The sequence below is a fragment of the Octopus sinensis genome, linkage group LG5, assembly GCF_006345805.1.
Source record: "Octopus sinensis linkage group LG5, ASM634580v1, whole genome shotgun sequence".
NCBI lineage: Eukaryota > Metazoa > Mollusca > Cephalopoda > Octopoda > Octopodidae > Octopus > Octopus sinensis.
Window position 1 is genome coordinate 104,566,774 of NC_043001.1, and position 12,526 is coordinate 104,579,299.

The 12,526-nt window shown below is 35.7% G+C and overlaps 1 protein-coding gene across 1 annotated transcript in view; it reads right to left on the bottom strand.

Moving 5' to 3' along the window:
* LOC115212235 overlaps positions 1–12,526 on the bottom strand; it is a 323,796-nt gene that overhangs the window by 233,882 nt on the left and 77,388 nt on the right. The window contains exons 21-27 of the mRNA XM_036502985.1: positions 12,402–12,466; positions 10,802–10,829; positions 9,279–9,340; positions 8,075–8,108; positions 5,694–5,758; positions 2,949–2,982; positions 1,243–1,304 (exon numbers count right to left, since the gene is read on the bottom strand). Of these exons, the coding sequence (XP_036358878.1) occupies positions 1,243–1,304; positions 2,949–2,982; positions 5,694–5,758; positions 8,075–8,108; positions 9,279–9,340; positions 10,802–10,829; positions 12,402–12,466 (350 nt within the window). The remainder of the gene's footprint in view (positions 1–1,242; positions 1,305–2,948; positions 2,983–5,693; positions 5,759–8,074; positions 8,109–9,278; positions 9,341–10,801; positions 10,830–12,401; positions 12,467–12,526) is intronic.

Consider the following 12,526-nt stretch of genomic DNA (forward strand, 5'->3'; position numbering starts at 1 on the left):
TGACTGGATTTCCAAGAATGACCAACTGAGACAATATTTTACTCCAACAATTGGCTTGGCTTGAAGAGTCCATCTAGTGATTCTTTCCTGCAACATTCTAATCCAGTACCAGAGATGAAACTGTTCAATGGGCAGAAGTAGAAGTTTGCCCTGGAGAGAATCCCTAGCCTCCAAGCTATGTAGAGTAACATTACTCTAGAGACCTTTTGGTACACTGTGGCATAAAAAGAGGCAGCAGGGAGAGTAAAAACCCCCCAAGGCTAAGTCATAGGAGGACTCTGAGGTTAAGCTGGACTCTGATTTTAGATTGATCAATATAGGATTCTGGCAGAATATCTTCTCACTTTATAACAAGAAGCCCTCTTCCACCATTGACGTTATGAATTCAGCTGGAATTCTTCTCTCTAAAAAGAAAAGCATTCTTTGGGCTTGAAGAGAATACGCTGAGAATCTCAATCTCATTAGGACAAAATCTTCTGGTTGACATGAGGTACATATAGGGCCAAAGACTGACCTCACAGAGGCTAGAGTCACGGAGGTGATTAAAGCACTCAAGTGTGCCAAGGCAGCTGAAGTGGATGAAATTTCACCTGAGATGTTAAGAAAATTAAAAAGAGAAGATATTCTCTGGTTGATTTGTGTATAGCAGGTGGCATGGACTTCTGAAAGGACACCAAAACAATGGCAGTCTGGGGTGATGATCCCAATTTTGAAAAAGGGAGAGAAAACTGAAGGAAACAAATGTTTGGACTAGGAATTCCTTGCTTTGTATATGTGTTATTCCTTGTTTCTGTTCAGGGTTGTTACATGACAAGGACTTATTCAAATTGAAATACTGAATATAAATATATTTAGTTATTTCTCACATCAACTTTGTCATGGATATTTTCTACAAATACCTTTATACTGGTTTCAAAGTTTGGCACAAGGCCAGCAACTTTGGAGCAAACTAGATCAATTACAATGACCCCAGTGCTAAATTTTACCTTATTCTATCAAACATGAAAAGATGAAAGGCAAAGTCAACCTCAACAGAACTAAACTCAGGCAGTAAAGATAGATGAAATGCCACTAAGAATTATGCCCGTTGTACTAACAACTTTGCCAGCTCACCACTTTATATATATATATCATTATATCGTTATCACATTTATACATGACAATTACATTATCATCATTTAACATCCTTATTTCAATAAAGTAGAAATCCAATTTAAACAAAATGTAATGAAAAATATTTACATAGCTTTTTCTTTGTCAAAAGATGGAAGATCAAGTAGTTCCTTCAAAAGTCCTTGAAAATCCTATAAATATTCAAAATGAAAGAATATGTTTAGACTTTATAATAAAATTAATGATTTAACATTTGTAGTTCTATTTTACCATGTAACTGACTCTTCAATAAAACTGGATATTGCCTCACTTCCTGAAGCAATTGGGTGTTTTGCTTCTCTACATCCACAGCAACATCAACTTTCAGATATTTCAGGAACATTGGAATAATTCCAGAACATATACTTTCAACCAACTTTGTACTGTAGGAAAATTAAAGTAATCATTTCTAAACACTGCACAAGATCACACATTTTGTAGGAGTCTAGTTATTTGCAACACAGAGCTTGACTAATAAAGGAATGTGGTTTACTAATTAGGGCTTTAACTTCACCATTATAAAGTAATGGCTTTGCTTCCTGGACCAAGAGGCACATTATGCCCCTGAGTAAAACAGTTCAGTATTATTTTCTTCCAGTCTATTTAGCTGACAATAAGCAACAGCAAGTACAGGGGTTTATCATTGGCTAGGTATTTCTCCTGCAGCTGCCTTACCAGGAATATAGCATCAGTGGTACTTTTCCCAGGTACGAACCCAAACTGCATCTCATCTAAACTAACTCTCTCTCTAATTAGTTGGGCTATGACCCTCAAATACCTCAAGCCTTTGGTTCTCACGGCGCAGAACATTGGCAAATTTTTTCTTAACTGCTTCCCCTCTGGCTAAATAGACCTGTCTCTTAGCTTCTCTTTTGGCAGTCTGATACAATTCCCTGCTACCACCATTCTTCCAGTGCTTCCAAGCCTGTCTCTTTTGTCTAATAGCCCTGTCTACAGCATTGTTCCACCACCACGTTATTTTGGGTCGAGAGGGGACTTTGCATCAACCACAGATCTGGTTAGTGGCCCTCAGCAGGTTGTCCCTTAAAAACCTCCAGTTGTCTTCTACACCATGTGAAGCTATATCCCTTTCTACTTTGTCAAAGGCTTCAAGTAATATGTCCTTAAATCTCTGTCCATTTGCAGGATCTTTAAGCTTCCAGATCCTTCTTCTCCATGTTGATCATCTTCTGGCTGGCCTCTTAGTCCTGATCCTAAAGTCACTAACTACCAGTCTATGTTGTGGAGTACATTCTGTGAAGAAAGAAGACAAAATGGTAACAGCTTCAACAACGTTGCACATTCAGAACTGACCTGGAATTAACCACATTGCATTTAATGTGTCCATATTTGGCCTAAATATTCTACCTGTTTCATATTCACACCAGCTACATTTGGCTTCACAAACCTACTCTACAATGACATTCTGCTAGAATGACAGCTGCTAAATTAATCCCAACACAGTAGGCACATTGTCCAATGGCAACTTTCCAGGTGCAATCCCATGGTCATTCATAACAGGAAGGGTAAACTTTGAATAAAAAGGTAAAAAAAGAAAAAGGTAAAAAAAAGAAAACCTGCACTGAATTTGAGCCTAAGACTTATGAACTTGTAACCAAATACCTTATGCCCACAACCACTTCATTTCTACAGGGCATCTACTTTGGCAATTTATAATTAAATAATACCAGATTTACAAGCAATTCAGTTATTTTTAGTTCTCTTGTAATTGTTTAGCCCGAGGTCAGTCCTGATCTGCCAATATACTGCACTGTAAATAAATCATATCGACTAACCTTACGGCCTTTGAAGAATTCCTCTGCAACTTTCCTGCAAGAGAAACAAATAGACACATATTTTCAGCACATCATCACAATCATCTTCATTACTTCTACATCAATTCACAAAAGGAACCATTGCAGAACTGTTATTTTATGTTTGTACATTTTATTACTTAAATATAAATTTAGAATTCATTTGAATAGGTTTAATCTCTGATTATCACCAGGCATCATATTTGTGGATGTCTGTACAGTATGAAACTGGAATGTATTTAGCTTCCAAAGATTTCTCTGTCAGCAAAAGCAGCCATGGTGAGTCGATGTCAGTTTTAGGTTTATCTTAATTGGCTTCTTAACAAGAGCATGACTCTTGCTAATAGGTAAAGCATCTTGGTTTTCCAAAAGGAACAAATGAATAAATAATAACACAAAGTATTATAAATGCTTCAAATTTACATTAAGCTTGAAACTCATGTTCATTCAATCAAATTAAGCTTCATTCAATTATTCTGGCAAAAGACTTTTGTCTTTCAATAACAAGTAATTCTTCATTATCTCCATTCTGTACTGCTCACTGGCCAGTCCTTGGTCAGTTTTGGTAGCATATCAGGCATGTTAAGAAGAGGTTACAAACCCTTTGATTTATCCCTTCCCCAATTATAGAGACAAAGACACTGTGGATGTGCCCTAAGATATTTTACACAGTACAATGACACTAATGCAAAGAAAGTTAGAGTGTTAAGAATTTATCCCTGGATTTGATTGGTAATTTATTTATCAGACCCAGGAGGATAGAAGGTAATGTTGACTTCTGTGGGATTTGAACTCATAGCAAAGCGTGCTAGAAAGAGAAGTACAACACTTTCAATCTGACACTCTTATGATCCTGTCAATTTCCACCAAACAAATACTTAGTAACTTTTTAACAGTCCTCTAAGCAAACATAGTTTAATAGCCACTGGAGTATGTGATAAATATTTTGGTATAAAACAAGAGAAACCTCAGTCATAATGCTGACTTACATGGAACTGCACCTTGTTACCACATTGTGATATCACAGATTGGTTAATGATACTTTTCGTCTTTCTTTATTTGAATCATATGTCTTTTCACCCTTTAGTGTTGAAACTGGCTAAAACCAGCCAACGTTAAATCCCCTTTATTTGTTCAAACCAACCAAATCTGACCGTATCCAACTGCTCTACGAAACTGCTAAAAAATGAACAAATCATGTTGCTGAATTCTCGTAGCTTTTAGATAATGTGCAATGAAGCCTTTCCCATTTTTATTCAAGTATAAATACTGTGAAATTGTTTAAATCACATAGTTTTTTCAATATTTGAAGAGAAGTCTGTAATTTGTTTTTAATGAAATGGCATCAGTAAGTAGCAATTCTGACTTTGAAGGTTTTACTCTTGACGATATAGAAAATATAATGAAAACAAGAGTATTTTGTCTTCGGATGAATCTGATATTGATATTAGTGAATAGTCATCGGATGAGGAAGATCTTGAGAACGAATGTGATAAAAATGAAAGTGATGAAAATGATATCATAAACATGGCAGCATGGTCAAAGATTACAACACCAATCACTATTCCTGATTTCACAAAAAAACACTGGTCCACAACATAATTTACCTCATGATGCTCAACCATTGGACTATCTATTTTTATTTTTATTCAGAAAGTTTTTTTGAAACTGTTATGGAGGAAACAAACAAATATGCACAACATATAATTTCTATTCGCGAAGGAAACGATCCATTATGGCAGCCAACTTAAACTGTGGAAATGAGAACATTTTTCACAATCAATATTATGTTTGGTGTTAAACAGCTTTCTTGACTGTGAAACTACAGGAGTCCTGATATAAGGTATGCTGATCTATATATGTCAAGCATAATGTTGAAGACACGGCATTCAAAAATATCTCAGTATTTACATTCAATTAATTCTGCTAATGACCCCAACAAAAACAACCTAAAATATGATCCCCTGTACAAAGTATGTCCTGTAATTGATTGCAAGTTACTTGGCAACCCTACTGGTGCTAGTGCCAAGTAAAAGTATCTGTATCAATGCCACATAAGGGCACTTGTGCCGTTGTCAGATTAGAAACCTCTATGCTGCTGCCACATAAAAAGCAACAAGAACACTCTGTAAAGTAGTTGGCATTAGGAAGGGCTTCCAGCTGTAGAAATAAAACCAAAACTGATTGGAGCCTATCTGTCTTCCATGCTGGCATGGGTTGCCCAATCTGAAGGAACTAGCAAGATGGAGAGCTGTAACAGGCTCCAGTCATCTGCTTCAGCAAGGTTTCTATGGACAGATGCCCTTCCTAATGCCAACCACTTTACAAAGTGTACTGAGTGCTTTTATATGTGACACCAACACAAGTTCTTGACAATTGTTCAATTCATTTCAATGTGAACTGGGGAAAGAAATTATCTTGGACTGAAAATTCCCCTCTTATTCTGTTTCTCTTCTGTGGGTGTATGGAATAGGTTTGAGCCTTTTGTCTTGCAGTTAAATACATACAAACAAAAATAGTGTATTAAAAGTTGCGCAACCAGGACTTACTGAAGTTGAAATACTGAACATAGATATTATGTGTTGCCTCATGAAAGCAGTGTCATGACTCTTGTTACTATTTCCTACATTTATATTTCCTTATAGCGTTATCATATTTATACATCACAATCTCCTCATAATTCAAAGTCAAAATCAAACTTAAACAGAGTGTTATAAAATTACATACTTGATGTCTTCAGCTGACATATTGTCTGGTTGTTCATTGAGTTTCTTTTCAAAAGCTTTATAATCCTAGAAGAGTTTACAATAAAAGCATTTGTTGTAACTTTATAATAAAATGCAATGACTTAACATTAATAGTTCTATTTTGGACTGGTTAATGAAACAAAACATTATCTCACTTACATGTACACCTTAAAAAAAAAAAACCTGATTTTTTTCTCTATACATGCTAACTAAGAATAAAGACACAGTTCTATATTTAAGAGATGAGGAATTATGTACGTTATCTACACTTGACGGATATTTGTCCTCATCTTGTTTGTAGTTAACACATTTCGGCTGATATACCCTCCAGCCTTCATAAGGTGTCTTGGAGAAATTTTGAACCTGGGTTCTCATTCCTAAGGTATTTTTCGTCGTTGTTGTTGTTGTTGTTATTGTTGTTGTTATTATTATTATTATTATTCAGGTCACTGCCTGGAATCGAACTCAGAATCTTGGGGTTAGTAGTCCATGCTCTTAAACACTATGCCCACAGGCATATGGCGTAGTGGCTAAGAGCGCGGGCTACTAACCCCAAGATTCCAAGTTCGATTCCAGGCAGTGACCTGAACAACAACAACAATAACAAGATTGAAAAATACCTTAGGAATGAGAACCCAGGTTTCAAATTTCCACAAGACACCTGATGAAGGCTGAAGTGTATATCAGCTGAAACGTGTTAACAACCAACAAGATGAGGACAAATATCTGTCAATTGTAAATAATGTAAATTAGAATAAAGAGCTGAAGTCATTGACTGATGGGGGATATTACCTAAGTTGAGAAGTGATGCACAAAAGGGAAGTGACATAATACTACAATGCATTTCATCTTGCACTGTCAACTGATTTTGATATTCCCCTTCTTAAAAGAAGATTCTATGTAGTCACTAAAAGATAGCAACAAAATCTCCCTTAAATCTTGCAAAAAAACTAAAGGGTGTGGCTGTGTGGTAAGTCTATTAGTTTACATTTGAAAGGAGGAATGGGTATTTCTCCTACCAACCACAAACTCTACCTCTGCCTATCACCTGAAATGTTATTTCTTGTCCTATGAAAAGATAGAAAGCTATGTTGACCTCAGCAGAATTTTGAATACAGACATTCAAGAAAGGTGTTATGCTGTCATTTGATCTGCTCAGCTACATCTTCGTCAACTATCATCATCATTCAATGTCTGTTTTCCATGCCGGCATGGGTTGGACTGTCTGACAGGAGCTGACTAGGCTCCATGTCTACTTTTACATTGTTTCTATAGCTTGATGTCCTTCCTATTGCCAACCACTTTACAGAGTGTACTGGATGCTTTTATGCATAACCAGCATGGGTGTGTATACATGGCATTTGACTGGGTGGATTTTATGTGGCTCCAGCACCCATGAGCCTCCAAAATTACGAATGTTCAGCTAGAGAAAGATACAATGGACATGCCTGTATGCAAGGCCGACCACACTTCTACTTAGCTTGACGTGTCTTTTCAAGCACAGCAAACCACCAGGAGTCCCAGACCCTATCCTGTCACTCTCTCTGTGAGACCTAGCATCTAAAGATCCTCTCTCACCACTTCATCCCACATCCGCCTGGGTCTACCCCTTCCACTTTAAAAGTGTTTTAAATAACTTTTTCGGGGGGGGGCAGGTTAGTTTCCATTTTAATTTGATAGCACTATTTTCTGTGTGACTTCAACACCTGAAGGAAAAAAACAAATGGATTGAGAGGAAACTGTTGATTTGATCCAAATGCATGAAGGGGAGAGAATTCATACAAAAGGCACCCAAGAAGCAGATGGTGGTTTTAAACTGGGTGACATGTAAAGCCTTTACCCAGTTTTCTAATAAAACAAAGGACTTTGATCAAAACCAAACAGCTGGTCATCTTATGTTCATATGAATGAAAATATAGTTTTAACATCCACATTTTACAGCTTTCATGGGTTTGCAGAATTCATTCATGTAGATGTTTGTTACAGTGAAAGGATTTAATGTATTTCTTTGGTCTTTAGACTCCCATGGAAAAACAATTGGAGCTAAACAACAATATCTGTAATACTAACAGCAATAACCACAAAAATCACAATCGACGCTGCTGCTGCTACTGCAGCTAACCCCACTATTTTAAAAAAGGAAGACCTCCAGCAATTCACCTTCAAAAGCAAAACAATACTAAATCTAAAAAGGACTATTAAGGTCTCTGGCTTGATGAAATAAAACAGATGAGAGATAACAAGTCTGTGGTTAGGGTGCTTGTCTGTTTCAATTCACATTAACAGAGGATCTAACTTATTTCTAGTAGCTACACAAACTCAATATGCTACCTTCTACATAAATAAAAAGTAAGGACTAACCTTGTGCATTTCAAAATATTCTTGTGCTAGTTTCCTACAAAAGGAATAAAGAAATACAAATCATCATTACCATCGTCATTGTCACCACCACCACCATCACTGCCAACAACAACAACAACGCTGCCACCACTGACATCATCACCATCATCATTTAGTGTCTACTTTTCATGCTGACATGGATTAGACAGTATGACTGGAGCTGGTAAACCAGCAAGTTGCACTGGGTTCCAGTCAGATTTGGCAAGGTTTCTACAGCCGGATGCCCTTCCTAATGCCAAGAGTGTAAAGGGTGTCTTTAATATGCCACTGGCATGGGTGCTGTTATGTGCTACCAGCACAGGTGCACTTCTGTGACAGTTATGTGGCACTAGCATCAGCCATGACTACAACTTTACTTCGCTTGACGAGTCTTCTAAAGCATGGCATATCGCCAATGGTCTTGTTCACTTGTCACCTCAACAATTAATTTCATCTTTAGAATGGATTTTTCTTCTTTTTAATATTGGAACCTACATTAGGACTTCATTTCAATTAGTTTCATCTCTGAATCTCATTAGGAGTTTTATTCTTGGCTTAATGCATGGTACCAGATCATTAATATTATAGCAAATATTTACAAATATTTGCTTCAAATTTTTGCACAGGGCCTGCAATGACAACTGGTACTTATTTTATCAACCCTGAAAAGAAGGAAGGCAAAGGTGACTTTGGTGAGATATAAACTCAGAATCTGAAGATGGACAAAATGCCACTAAGCATTTTGCCTGGCATAGTAACGATTCTGCCAGCTCACCACCATAGCAAACACAGAAATATTGAACTGAAGTCACTACTTGCCTTACTAATTACATTATTGGTAAGACGTATATTTCCTGATTCTTTGATTCTCATGAGTTTCCACTTTGGAATTACGAAATCTTCATTCTATAGCATTATATTAATTCATTTCTCACTCCATATGTATTAAAATGTTTATTCTGTCATTAAGGCTTTTCAGTATTCTTCCACCCCAACCTTTAGAACTTCACAGTGTTTCATATGCAAGGCCCTCCATAAATGCATGGCATGTTATAAATGCTAATGATTTTGCCAGCTTGCCACCCAATATGAACCCTTATATTGTTATCATATTTACACACCACAATCTCCTCATTTCATTAACAATAAAAATTGAAGTTAAACAAAATGTAATAAAAATATTTACTTAGTTTTTTGTGTGTCGAGATATGGAGGATAGAGAAGTTCGTTCAAAAAATCTTCATAGTCCTATAAATATTCAAAATGAAAGCATATGTTTAGACTTTTATAATAAATTGAATGATTTAATATCTGCAGTTCTATTTTACCATGTAATTGACTCTTCAATAAAACTGGATATTGCCTCACTTCCTGAAGTAATTGGTTGTTTTGCTTCTCTACATCCACAGCAACATCAAACTTCAGATATTTCAGGAACATTGGAATAATTCCAGAACATATACTTTCAACCAACTTTGTACTGTAGGAAAATTAAAGTAATCATTTCTAAACAATGCACAAAATCACACATTTTGTAGGGGTCTAATTATTTGCAACACAGAGCTTGACTAATAAAGGAATGTGGTTTACTAATTAGGGTTTTAACTTCACAATTATAAAGTAATGGCTTTGCTTCCTGGACCAAGAGGTACATTATGCTCCTGAGTAAAACGGTTCAGTAAATTTCCCTCTAATCTACTTAGCTGACAATATGCAACAGCTGAGTGATGCTGGAGCCCTCTCTCACTCCAGCTATCATGTCCTTACTGTTGGGTGAAAGGTAGGATGGTTGAGGAGTTGTTTGTATTGAATTGTCACTGCATAGACACATAAATGACATATTGAAAATACAGTTTCAGGTTATATTATTTTGTGTGAGATAGCTCTGTTTTGTTTTGGTTATTTTTTCTTTTTTTTTTTTTGTTAGTCACTTTTCTAAATACTTGTCTAAAAGGTTGCATGAGTAAGAAGCTTATGTTGTAACTAAATGGTTTTACACACAATCTAATTGCCCCACAAATTGGGCAAGTGTCTACCATGACAGTTATGAACTGACTAATATTTTGTGAGTTGAATTTAATAAATGGAAATTGTGCAGAATATCACTGTATGCTGTTACCTTCACACGTATTTATTTGTGTTATAGAGAAAAATTGAAAAACTGGTGCTTTTTGAATAAAGTACGCAGCCACAGCTGTTTCATTCTCTTCACAATCACAAATAAAGTGAAACGGTCTATAGTGACTGACTGGTTATAAACAAATAAACATGAACCCCATATATAAAAATATAAATGAATCTGTATGTCTTGCAAGACAATGGAGGTGTGTGACTGAACATAGTATTTTTTATGGCAGACCAGATGTTGCCTATGCATACAATCCTCTACATCACCATACTAACAGTGAAGCCAGGGAAAATGTGAAGACTAATACAACTTGGTTTCAGTATCATCAGATGTTTCTGTCAGTAGGAAAAAAAAACAACAAAAACAAACCAGAAAACCCTCATCTGAAGTTTGACAACCTTTGTAATCCATTGCTCTCGGTTAGAACTACTATTATCAAACAAGAAAGAATGAAAATTAAAAGTCAATTTTAAATGTTTGGAACTAAAACAAATACTGCAAGGCATTCTCTCTGACACCCAAACTAATTGGTCAATATAATGTCATAGAAATATATAAATAAATAAAAAGTAATAACTAACCTTTGAAAAGCAATTTTCTGCTAGTTCCCTACAAAAGCAAAAAAATTTTCATGAAAGAGCACCATTATAGATTCATATACGTATTAAAAAAGTTTCCATGTGTCTTAAACTAGCCATGTTGATGGCACTTGCAAACCTGCAGACATTATCGAGAACTAGTAATGCTCCTTGGTAAAAATGCTATGTCAAAGATTACAGGTACTTTTCAAATATCACTGGGTTAAAAGTTCTCAAGAACAGAGCACTTAGTTTGTTGCCATTGGTATCCAGAGATTCCTTGAAGAATGTCATCAATTTACCCTGCAACTAGTTCGTTAGTTCTCTATAAATTACCAATGTAAAAATTCCACCAGTTGCATTATTCAACAGGTGGGTGGCTGTGAGCATTTGACAACATTCCTGATGCCAGAACTGCAGCATTGTCCAAGAGATGAGCTGTGAAAAGGTTTGCTTGACAAAAGGCATCAAAGCTTGCACAATGCAAGTGAATCTCTGTAAATGTTTTGGTCTCAGCACACATCAACAGCCATTGGATGTTGGGAACTTGCACAGAGATGTCAGCAGCAGATAAATTACCTGACACAGTAAACATTCCTTCATGATAAAGCAAATAAGGGTATGCAAGAATTGCACAGTAAAATATTTTGTATAACATTTACTTGTGTGGCATTATTAGTGAATGAACAAAAAATATTTACATTAAAAATTATAGAGTTCTATAAATGCTTCAAATTCTCTTTAATTACATTAGAAATTCTTATGTAATTAGTGAACATTAACTCAAGTCAATCAACAAAATAGTAATTGAATAAAGAATGATTCTGCATTATATCTCCTCTTCAACTGAAAATTACCTCCTTTCTGATTTTTATTCATTGTTTTGGTTTTTCCATTCGAGTGACTTGCTTGGACCACCGTAACTCTTCAACACCAGATGTTGTGATTGAACAATGAGGCATAAACATCTGGTCTGTTCTAGTCCCATTGGTCTTTCTATAGCTGAAATATTTCAGCTGTGTAAACCATGACAACAGATGATACTAATAGTTCACTAACCGAATTGGTTGATTTTGGCCATTGACAGTTTGCTATCTGTTCATCCATTCAACATCTAGTCATAGTTGCCATTAATTCAATAAGCTCATCTGCCGAAATAGTTCACATCCATGATTTTAACATACCATAGCTTGTGTGGTTACATACTACTTCTCCTCTTGCTGGGACTCCGCCAGGTGCTACAGATCCAGATCAGAGTAGACTTGGAAACAATAATGGCTAAGAGGGGGTTTCACACTCCTCATAACCTTGAAACTTCTGAACCAGAGTTCCACAATTTGACACAGTTTATAGTTGAACCCAAGATTTTTAGTTAAATAAATAAATTTTAAAATGGTGTAAGAAAAAGTTGCATAACTAGGACTTACTGAAGTGGAAATACTGAATATACATTTCATTATCTCTCACATCAACATTGTCGTGACCTCTCTTAGTATTTTCTACATATACATCCTAATATTGTTATCACATCTATACATCACAGTTTTCTCATATAATTAAAAGCAAAAATTAAATTTAAGAAAGATGTTATAAAATAACTTACAAAGCTTTTGCAAAATCAATCCAGTCTGGAAACCATTTCAGTTCTTTTTCAAACTTAAACATACCCTAGAAAAGTTTGTAATAAAAGCATTTGTTGTAACTCTATAATAAAAGTAATGAGTTGAC